Raw genomic sequence first — 11852 nt, 5'->3', positions numbered from 1 at the left:
GTTAAAATTGCGATAGTGTCCTAAATTATCCCGGTGGCTAAAATTGTGACTGTCCTAAATGTGCCCTAAACCAGCCTTGTGATTGAAAATCCTAAAAGTGTCCTAAACTAGCCCGATGATTGAAATTGTGACTGTCCTAAACCAAACTGGTAGTTGAAATTGTGATTGTCCTAAACTAGCACGATGGTTGAAAATTATTTTGCTTCATTATATATTTTAATTAGATGGCATTTTTGTGCATACTGTGTTTGGTCTTGTTTTAGTAGTCGAAAAAGGGGGCTCATTGTTTAAGTAGTCTGAAACATATTTGAAGCTCCTTTAGTGTAGAACACAACCATGCTAATTTGACTAATTTCTACTCATGGCATATTGTTGAATTCATCTCATACTCAAGATTTTGATAGATATTCTTACTAAAGGGAGTTGGTGCCCTAGGGATACCACCCTATGCACATTTTTTGCTTTGGGGTGTTTGTGCATGCAAGATTGCTATGTAGAGAATGCCATTTGCCATTGCCCAGGTTAGATCAAATGTGCATGCTTGCTACAAATATCTATGATGAGAAAGTAGAACCTATAGCTCAATTTGCCATTTGGGCAAAAAATGAAAAAGACAAGGAGACAAAATTAAAGAAGGCCAAGACCGAGCCTCCTGACTGCAAGGAAAAGGAGCTTGAAGGGAGGAACCAACCCCCTTCAAGAAAGCAGCCAAGAAGCTCAAATCAAGGAAAGAGGAAGTGACATGAAGGGAGGGGTTGGGCCCTGAAGGAAGGAACCAGCCCCCTTCAGGAAAGGAACAAAGAAAGGAGCAAGGAGGGCTGAGCCTACAATCAGGGAGCTCAAAAAGGCAACCTACTCAAAGCAATGTGGAACCATCCCCTTGAAGGAAAGGAGTCCTTGAGATGTAATTTGAAGGAAAGGAGTCTTCGAGATGTAATCTATGTAATATGTGTGTAAATCTATTGAAATATTAATCTTCTCCAACGGTTTACTTGGGCAATGTATTCTCAGCTATGTAACTAGATAGTGTCCTTTGACATGCGAAGGACCATAATGTGAGACGAAAGATTTCAATTAGACAACTAATGTGAGACAAAAGATTTTGATTAGACAATTAATGTGAGATTGAAAGATTTCGATTAGACAACTAATGTGAGACAAAAGATTTTGATTAGACAACTAGTGTGAGACTAGAAGATTTTGATTAGTCAGTTGTATGAAAGAAGAATGAGAAGGTTGGGCTCAATGAACTCTCTCCCTATTTAAGTGCAGTGCATACACAACTAAGAGCCCATTACGAAATCTAGCCCCAAAACTCTATACACTGATCCACCTACTACAAATCTATGGCATACCCAAAAGACTTTGGAATGCTTTTGTTCTATTTGAGAACGATGTTGGTGGATGAGCTCCTCGCAAAAACAGACCCGAAGAAGAGGGAGAAAAACAACTACATGGAGGACATGCTTCAGTGGTTGGTGTATGACTTGGAGTCGGCAAAGACGGTGAATATTAATTTCCTTGGTTATTTTTTTTCCTGCTCCTTTAAGAAACTTGTCAAGCTCATGATGTAGGTTTCTTTTGGTAGGAAATGGTGGAGGCACGAAGTTGTATAGAGCGCAAATACTAGGATGAAGAGGACCTCGAGCAAAAGGAGGAGTTACTATGGACATACAAGTTGGTAGAGGCAAGCATGTAGTTGCTGGTCTGAGTGTGTAATGAGGTCTACGATAGTTCATCAGACTGGACTATAGAGCCGGGAGATGTTGCTATATAGAGGTTGATAAGATAGTTGGGAGTTTGGAATTTCCTTAAGCCACAAAATGTCATTGTATTTTTGAAAAAGTAAAAATCTTGCAGGCATTTCTTGGACTTGTGGACTTTCTCGAACTGCCATCATCCATGATCTATGGTGCTCATAATACCTAATTTGTGTCAACCTACTTTCATGTTAGTACTTAAATGTTTCAAGTAGCCCAATGGTTGAAATATGACAATTAAAGATAACTAGTCTAAAGGGGACTATTTTACTATAGCATTATGCAACAGATTTAGGATAGCATGGCAATAGTGTAGGATAAGTGGTTGCCAACATGATGGTTGGTTGCATTAGGATATTACCAGCCACCAACATGGTGGTTTGCTTCTATTATTACAAGATTAATGGATTTGTGGATGTGTGGATTTGTTATGGGATTTAATAAAACCAACGTGGTGGTTGTTTGGGATATACTAAAAACAAGCATGGGATTTACAAAAACAATTCAAGAAAACCAGCACAGTGATTGTTTGGGATATACCAAAAACACGTAATATGGGATTTAATAAAACCAGCGCGGTGGTTGTTTGGGATATACTAAAAACTAGTAATTATGGGATTTAATTAAACTAGTGTGGTGGTTGTTTGGGATACGCTAAAAACAAGCATGGGATTTATAAAAACAATTTAATATAACTAGCACAGTGGTTGTTTGGGATATACTAAAAACAAGCATCGGATTTATCATTTGGGATTTACAAAAACAAGTGCAGTGGTTAGTTTGGGATTTACTAAAAAAAGCATAGTCTCAAACACATTTTCCATTTTCTAGGATAAGTGGAATATTGTTTCCCAACGAGACTACATTTTCTTAGTACTATCGCAGTCGTCCTCGTCCACTGTGTTAAGACACCCCAAGATGTGCTCATGCATGTCTAAATCCAATTTGAAGACACTCTTGCCCTTCTTTGGTTATGACATAGGTTGCATCTGGAACTTAATAGCTCTTATTAGATGAAAGTACACAAATGTTTGTGGACTCTTATGTAGTAGTTCATAATTGCAGCCTCTCTTGAATGTTTTTTGGTACCAAAAAGCTCTGACTACCATATCCCACTTCTCATAGGTTGTTCCCCAATTATCCTTAAATTCTTCCTCAACCTTGTGCTTAGGTTTTGTGCACTACAATAGAAAGTATGGGTCATCTTCCTCGTTCTCCCTAGAGGCAGCGACAACTACAAAGTTATCCCCCTCTTCCAGACAGTCACTGAGGTCATCAAAACTCTCCCCAAACTGTGGTGAGTCATTGTTTGTCTCTCCATTGTTTGCCACTCCATCTGAATGTAGAGGGAAAACATGAACTCGCTCCCATGTCTTCACAATTGCAATGTTCTCACAATCATCATGATCCCCTATGATGCATGCACTGTAGAAACAAGAAAATTTTCTTGTTTTAATAAATTGGTTGTTTGAAAAGCCCCATATGCTGTGCAGACCATGAAATCCTTTAATTTTCTCACAATCATGCCGGCTTCTCCTTTGCACAATCGTCATGATCCCCTATGATGCACACACTGCAGAAACAAGAAAATTTTCTTGTTTTTATAAATTGGTTCTTTGAAAATCCTCATATGCTGTGCAAGCCATGAAATCCTTTAATTTTCTCACAATCATGCCAGCTTCTCCTTTGCACTTCATCCACTTTCACTTCATGGAACATTATGCATACTACACTATTCTTAAGGCTCTGTTTACTATATGTTGAATGCACACCTGTGGAGAGGTTGGCTGTAAGCCATGTTACAGCATCATGGGCATCATTGAGTTTTTCTTGAGGGCATGGTAATTGGTGATTAAACAGAGCTTGCTTAATTATTACACCACATCCATCCTGTTCACCCTTGCCACGGCTAGACCCAAAGAAATTCCACATCATGTCTAGACCGGTCGAGGATTTGAACCTTGAGACAAAGTAGAATCCACAGGCTGATTTAAATTGAGAGGCAACCCCATCTTACCACACCCAATGTTTTTTTATATTTTATGCATGGGGATTTTTCTTTTTCAGCCATTCCCAATGTAGTAGAAAAGCATGATGGACAAATAAGGTGTCATGTTCCGTATCATTTGAAATGAAGAAATGGTATGTGTGTTGCATTGACCTAGACTCCTATGAGTCAGCAAGAATATTGGGATCAAGCGTAGAAGAATCAAGAAAATGACTATATGTGATATGCACAAGAATTTTTATCTACTTTTTGTACTGGTGAAGCACTTTGTATCTCATCTTGTTCTTGAAATGAATAATTTTCAGCAAAATCTATGATAGAGACAATAGTGTCATGGGGAAAATTGGTGTTGAGGATGACCTCTCCACCCACATGGACCTCAACCAAGGAGGGTTAGTAGACCTCTAGTAAAGGGGGGTTACAATAGTAAGTAGTGGATAATTTTGTAACTGTGGGGACATTTATAACTATCCCTGAGAGCAAGTAGTAGTGGCCTTATCCACCATATCATTTTTGGAACTATGTGTGTTTTTGACAATTATCCGACGGAACACCATCGAATGTTGTTATAAGCTGATCATCATCTTATTTCTGCTCTACAAATAGTTGTCTTGGTTGTTGTTGTTGTTACTATCTACTAAAGTACAAACTATTTGCAATATTTCTACTCTACAAATAGTTGTCTCAGCTCTTTGTATGTTTTGTACTATCTTTTCCTTTTTCGACATTAGTCAGATTTAAGTCTGACCCTGGCATTCCCATTGCTACTAGGAGTGGATATGTGTAGGTGTTTTTTAGTATTTTGGAGACACCACTAACAATTGGCAAGACACGTCCTGAATCGCTTATCTTGCTAGTTGGCCGTGAAATTGTGAAGCACATATTTTGGGATGGATTGAACCATGTGACCTATAAGCTCCCTTGGCTGAGTTCTCTTATATGATAGTAGCCATCTCTTTTTATCAAATTCTTCAACACTGACATTTTTTAATCTCCTCCATTTTAGAGCAACATGGTTGTCTTCCCTCATTTCATTTGGACAGGCATGAAATGTCTTCTTCTTTAGCTTCAGACTGCAATGCTTGCATGTGCCATGAATGCATTCAATGCGGTGCCACTCACGGTCTCCCTTTAGATAAACCACTGGCTCCCACAGAGACCTTAGGCTACAAAATCTGCTCTCTCTTGCAACACATGATGAGGATCCAGGTGGCCCGTAGACTAGGCCTGTAGACTGCACATTCATCGGGGAGGCATGAGCATCGATCCCCATGGAGCAATGCTCCAAGATGAGCAGATCTCAAGTCATTCATAGTGTGCTGCGCCATGTCAAAGTTTATGTGTGTTTTGCAACAACAAACATTCTTGTCTTTGAGTTTCCTGACATACCAAGGCTTACAATGCTCAAAGCTCCTTTGCCCAATTGAAATGTCTAGATTCTAATCCATAGACTTGAGATAAAACTTTGTCTATTGACCAAAATGATTAGGATAGTATGTATTAACTGATTTCAAATTTTGCAGGTATTTCATTGGAAGGAAAAATCTCTGCATGACTTTCACATATAGAAGGTTTAGATGGAAGAACCTGCAATGGGAAGCAATGGATGATGATCTGCGTGATGGGACTCATAGTCCTATTGTTGAGGTGTTAATTTACACAGCAAGGACACCTTGATCTAATGTTGGAATTGGAAGAGGAGTGGACCATGCGATTTATCAGGGAAGAATTGCAGTTGGAGTAGCAAGCCCTCCCGAAGACTATTATTTTAGACTTGATAATCACAAAGTTAGATATAGGGATGAGACAAGTATCCTTTGTAAGAATTGTTGCCCCCCCCATACTCCAGAAATAATAGAGACATGATGGCAGGTATTAGTTGCTTGGATTCTTAGTGCTTTAACAATGCACTTGGCAATGAGGCATTGTTACATGCATGCACAAAAATCATAAATAATACAAAGTGTTGTTCATTTATTGTTAAGATTTTATTTTATTAAGTTTGCACCTCTAGATTGATGGCTCTCTATGGTCTATGAATGATAAAGCGATAGATATTTGTAATTTTATTTTTTTTTTCGCAAAAATTAGTGCTAGTTATATTACTTGAGAAACGAGAGTACAAGAAGGCCTAAAGGCGAGCGGGCTATAATCACAAAATGGATACAGCCCGGGGTAAACAAAAATAGTTACAAGCCTCTCAAGGCATAATCATTTGAGTTGGACAAATAGCCACAGTGGGGGTGAGTAATGCCACTAAAGACTCTGAGCAGAGTGCTGGAAGAAAAGTTCCTAATGGTCCCAGTCATGAAGGAAGTGCCATCTCTTCTCTTTCCCTACCCGAGAGTCCCCCTGACTCTAATCCCACTGACCATTGAGCGTGTGAGTGATCATGCTCCAGATGTCTGCTAGGGTCTGGGTAGCAGAAGATGCTTGATCTCCTAGGGTTTGCATGCATTTGGATGTCCAGATATGCTCTTGAATGACTTCTAGATTTGTTTGGGGGAGGTGCATATGGGAGAAGGGTCAAGCATGGGTTGGGGGGGGGATGGTTTGAGTGGTCCCTGGTGTAAGAGGAGTAGCCAATGGGGGCTGTTTGCAGGCCTACCCACCCTTCACCTCAACATGGCATTGCCCCACAAAAAGGAGCAGTCCCATTGGTACACCTCAAATACCTCACTAACCCCTTGAAATTAGGAAACACTAATTGGGGGCCCTTTGGAGACCCGGATACCAATCCAACAATTCCAATGTAATGTGACAACGATTTGAAGCATGGAAATTTTGAATCAAATGTTGGTTGTCTGAAGCAAAATGTTGGTTTTCAATCTTTCATTTGCAATGTTTACTTGACGTTAATGCGATTTAATATGAAAAGCTAACTAGAAGACAAAATAATATCACTTTCAATATGATTTTTAAAAAGTTTTCAATTGAACATATAAATTTATCAAATCTGCTAAGTCTAGTCTTTTGTACATATTAAAAAATAATTATAACCCAAGTCTTCTATACATATCCAAAAAATAAGCATTGCCAGGTTCTTTGCAACCTTGGGCATGAAAAGTATGTTGCGCCTATGCCAAGCGTGTCATACATCTCACGTGCCACCGATGCATTACACACTAAACATGCACTTCCCGCATGGTATATTGATAAGACCATGTGATGTATGTATTTTATCATGTGGTAATTATTAGGTATTGTGCGGTACTTAACTTGCCAAAAGTTTTGGCTACCCTATTGCAAAAGGCACGGTTTTAAATTGTTTGAATGTTTTTTATGCTTAAAATTTTTTTAAATGTTTTCTTAAACAATTTAAAAAAAAAAAACCTTACATGAATAGTTAAATTTCTCTTGTTTCCTTAGGTTGAAAATTTTTAAAGGTCATTCTTAACAATTTACCTTTAATTAATTTTTAGGTTGTAGACATGCTTTTGTTTGTCATAAATTTAAATGAATCATGCCAATCATGGATGATTTTTTCATGTTAATTTCGCTAAGAAGTGAAAGTTTTATATAAGCATGGAAAGTTTATCTGCCCTAATAAAAATAAAAATTTAAAAATTTGCTAGGATTTGAAACTTTATGAAAAATTTGTAAAAGTTTCTTCATATTTTACTTAGAACTTCAAAAGAAAAATATAGAATCATACTATATTTTGTCAATATCATGAAACTAAAAAAATTAGCTCGATAAACTTCCATGATGCCAATTTGTGAAAAAGCCATAAGTGAGAGAGGGTGAGGATTATATTTATGAACAAAGCCATAGAGCCCGCATAGAGCATAATGTGAAGAATGTGCAATGTCAAGAATATTTGAGTGTGCAATTAGAGAAACACATTTGGTGGCTTGTTGCATTTGAAATCCCTAGAGGGAAACTTGTGTCCACTTCAAAAATGCACTTCAATGTTTTAAAATCCCTGTCCTATACAAAGCAGTGTTACAAGATCCAAAGAATCACACAAAAGAGATTTGCTTCATGTGGAAGGCTTTAGATATTTTAACATTGAGTGGCATATGTGAGGAGACATAAAAACATTAAAGTGAATGTTTGGAGTGGATACAAGTGCAAATGCAATATGCCCATGCATTTTTTGCATACACTCACAACAAGTACAAGTGAAAAAGGGAAATATATGAAAACATATAGGGAAAGTAGAAGGAAAGGGCATAGGGTGACTAGTACAACTATGCAGCATACATGGACTCATCAATACATTGTGGAACTAGTACAATAAATGTTTTGAGTAAGTGATAGTATAATGTTACTATACAAAGGGCAACAAAATATTTGTAGTATGTAATCAATCAAAATGATCTCACAACCTTTTGTAAGAAAAAATGATTTGCAAAATATAGCGAAATAAGTTCATTGTGATGCCTTTTAATCCTCGAGCATATACAGAATTATTGTAGTAATTTCTATATTACTTCTTGAATCCTAATAAAAAATCTTTCCAAAATCATCAATGTTTGTTCTATGCTACTTTGAAAGGGCCCTTAAGAACAAAAAAATGAATTTTTATTTTCTTATTCAAAGGGTAAATTTAAAGGCCTATTCTCATTCCCAATTCTAGGATAGTAGGACTTATTAAGGCTATTAAAATAAAGACTATTAAGCACTTAGAATTAAAATATGTTTGATACAAAAAATTATCCTTAGCACCACACAAATAGGTTGCATTTATGAAATTTCTTAGTTATAAATTTTGATGTTCAAGATTAGTACTCAAAGGTTAGTATTGATACTCATTTAAAAGCCCTTGAAGATAATTAAACATTCATACTTTAAGATAAATGAATTAACTTTATATCATAGATATTGTCATGATCTCATTGGAAATAGTCCTTTTTAACATTATTTGATGTATAAGTTATGGGGTGTTGTGGTGGAATTTTGAACTTGCTTATTAATTTGAAGATGGGTTACCTAGTTATGTAGCATTCAATATTATAGTAGTTGTAGTTGGGAATGACAATCTTTTCTTAAAATAATCATGTTTATTTACTATAGTTCCTCCTAAACATGAAATTATTTCAAAAGAAATGATGAGGATGATCTTTGGTATGATTAAAATATTGTGACTCTTCCCAACCCTCCTCCCAAGGTAAAATTTTCTTTCTTTTTAAATATAATAGCAGATGGGTACATGGAATAGTGTGAACTTTATAGTGGCAATGGATGTTGAGATGTCCCTAGTAGGCTAGGGTTAGGTCAACCATCATCTTTAGTTTGAACTTCTTCTAAAGTAATAATGTATGTTACGTCACATTTTCCACGGACATCAAAAGACCTCCAAACTACTTCAGAAATAGAAAGAGACTAATAATAGATATATTCCTAAATGCCAACTTTTGTAAGATATTGATGTAGACATAGGCATTTCAAATACAGGCACATGGTTCATGTTTTCCTTGTCATGTAAATCTAGTGAATACATTTTTTATGGTTGACTAGGTGCTTGCCTATGTCAAGTGAAATAGTTGTTGAGAAACTTCTATTGCTTGAGGTCGCATCAGGGCAGGTACCATTTCTAAGAAAAGAGAAACAATATATATTTTCCAACTCACACTTTATAAAAAAGAAGAAAGAGATCAAAGGCAAAAGCTATTTTTTCCAAATTCATAAAAAGTATGTTTTGTTTACAAATACAAAAGGAAAATGAGTGTGTGTGTGTGTGTGTGTGTTGTACCTTAATGTTTGAATTTTCCATGTGAGTGAAGATCTTGTTCTATGTTAAAACTCATCATTTTATGTTTCCAAGAGATTGCACTACAATAATTTATAGAAATGTGAAACATTGTTCATGGAAGGCTCCCTTGGTGCATAGATTGTAAAGTGGGCATGTACAGGATTAAGATTTTATGCTCCTATTTACATAGGTACTCTCTTTCTCTCTTTTTTTGTCGTGTGCGCGTGGGAACGATACTGCCTAGTAAAACACTTCTCTCTCTCTCTCTCTCTTCTGTCTGCATCGTTCATATGATGATGGAAGCTTTGTCCTAGGAAGTCATAAAGCAGTAAAACAGAGTATAATAAGAAGGCGATGGAGAATTGGGTTGGATGGTGCAGCGGAGCCGACCACCCATTGGCAAAGTGGAAAGTGCACCCCCACTAACGACAACGCCCAATCACACCGTGTTGTGTTGTTGACCACCGCCACCACCTTTCGTCACCTTCTTATAAATCAAATCCTCTTCGCACAGGGATTTATCGCATCCTTCAGCTATGGCTTACCTTTGCTTTTGCACCTTTCCTTTCTTCGCTTCCACTCTCCTTCTCACCGCTTTGTCCTTCAGTTTCATTCTTACTTCCGGCCAGCTCACTTCCAACTATTACAATGCCTCCTGCCCTAGCGTTCAGTCCGTCGTTCGTAGCACCATGACCTCTGCTGTCCGGCAGGAAGCTCGAATGGCGGCATCCATTTTGCGGCTGTTTTTCCATGATTGCTTTGTCCAGGTGCTTCTTATTGGGTTGGAATTTTCACTCGCTTAAGTCGGAGAAGAATGTATCGCTAGCTAATTCGAATGATCCTTCGGAACTGATCCCCCCTAATGCTCTAGTGCTAAATTCGCTTCTTCTATATTTCCCCTCATCCAGGGTTGTGACGCCTCTGTTCTATTGGACGATACATCCACATTTCAAGGAGAGAAAAATGCATTTCCGAATGTGAATTCGTTGAGAGGCTTCGACGTCATAGACAACATCAAATCGAACGTGGAGTCTGCATGCCCAGGAGTCGTTTCTTGCGCGGATATTCTAGCATTGGCAGCCCGTGACGGAGTTGTACTGGTAACTCTTCAAACCATTCAATTTATGCTACAGTGCTATCCCTTCTCGGATCTATCATTCAAGTCCCTTCCTATCCGCCATTACTGTATTACTTCAGGTCGATCACTTTAATTTTTGTGAAATAACAGAGTGGCGGGCAAAGCTGGACCGTACTACTAGGAAGAAGAGATTCTACGACAGCAAGCTACTCTGGAGCGAATTCCAACCTTCCGGCTCCGACAGACGACGTGAACACGTTAATTTCAAAATTTAAAAACCAGGGGCTGTCTGTCCAGGATTTGGTAACTCTATCAGGTACCCCTAAAGCTCGAGAGCATTACTGTTCACAGAAAAAAAATATGGATCCATCACGTCTTAGCTGCCGTCGATGAGAAGATACGCCACACACTTACCACCTCATATCTCTTTCTCGGGTCGTTGCAGGTGCGCATACCATTGGCCAGGCACGCTGTGTCACCTTCAGGCAACGTCTGTATAATGAGACCGGTGCTGGCCAGCCTGACTCGACCTTACAGACTACGTATCTTTCGCAGCTTCAAGCCGCATGTCCCTCCAACGGAAGCGACAACAGTCTTTCTGCGTTAGATTACCAGAGTCCAACACGTTTCGACAACTGCTACTATACCAATCTTGTGAACAACAAAGGGCTCCTTACGTCGGATCAGGAGCTCTACTCAACTGCAGGAAGCTCCACCATCTCGATTGTTCAAAGCTACCGTCAGAGTCCAAAGTCCTTCTTGAGTAATTTTGGAACGTCAATGATAGCCATGGGAAACCTGAATCCCCTCACAGAGACCAGTGGGCAGATCCGCAAGAATTGCCGTGTCGCTAACTGAGAAGGGCACTACAGCTAATTTTCATGTGGTGTTGTCATGCGGGTTTCGCCATTAAAAAAGCATCAATACAACCTACCGAACAACAAAACATATATTGCTCATGGCATGCTTCAAGGAGAACATAGTTAAGGATAATATTGCATTAAACCTTATGCCAATTTCCCTCGACTACTTTAACCAAATCAATTTTCATCTCATCATTTAGCTTCTTTTGGGACGGCAAGCTTCTTATATAAGACGGGGTAAATTTAGTGCATCAACCAACCGCTTGTCGCTCACCTAATTCAAGTGATCCCTAGCTAGCTTGCTTACCATCCTTAAGTTATGAGTACTACTGTACTTAGTAAAAGAAATATGCCCATCACTTCCAAGTAAATAACCCATGGTTATGAACCTCTTGCATCGTGGCCATGGGAAAACGACTTACATTAGAGTTGAGACTCTATGCTA

The 11852-nt window shown here is 38.4% G+C and overlaps 1 protein-coding gene across 1 annotated transcript; it reads left to right on the top strand.

Annotated features, from left to right (window-relative positions):
• Window positions 1-10032: 10032 nt before the first annotated feature.
• Window positions 10033-11468, top strand: LOC147885421 (cationic peroxidase 1-like). Its single transcript, XM_087396046.1, has 4 exons — window positions 10033-10233; window positions 10375-10566; window positions 10695-10860; window positions 10990-11468. The coding sequence occupies exons 1-4, from the start codon at window positions 10156-10158 to the stop codon at window positions 11400-11402; spliced, it is 849 nt and encodes a 282-aa protein (XP_087252172.1). The 5' UTR covers window positions 10033-10155; the 3' UTR covers window positions 11403-11468.
• Window positions 11469-11852: the final 384 nt, after the last annotated feature.

This window comes from Dipteris shenzhenensis, chromosome 25, assembly GCF_047967505.1.
Source record: "Dipteris shenzhenensis isolate YYH24624 ecotype China chromosome 25, Dip_SZ_1.0, whole genome shotgun sequence".
In the NCBI taxonomy this organism is placed as follows: Eukaryota; Viridiplantae; Streptophyta; class Polypodiopsida; order Gleicheniales; family Dipteridaceae; genus Dipteris; species Dipteris shenzhenensis.
Note: the sequence above shows the minus strand (reverse complement) of the source record. Positions and strands in the feature narration are given on the sequence as shown.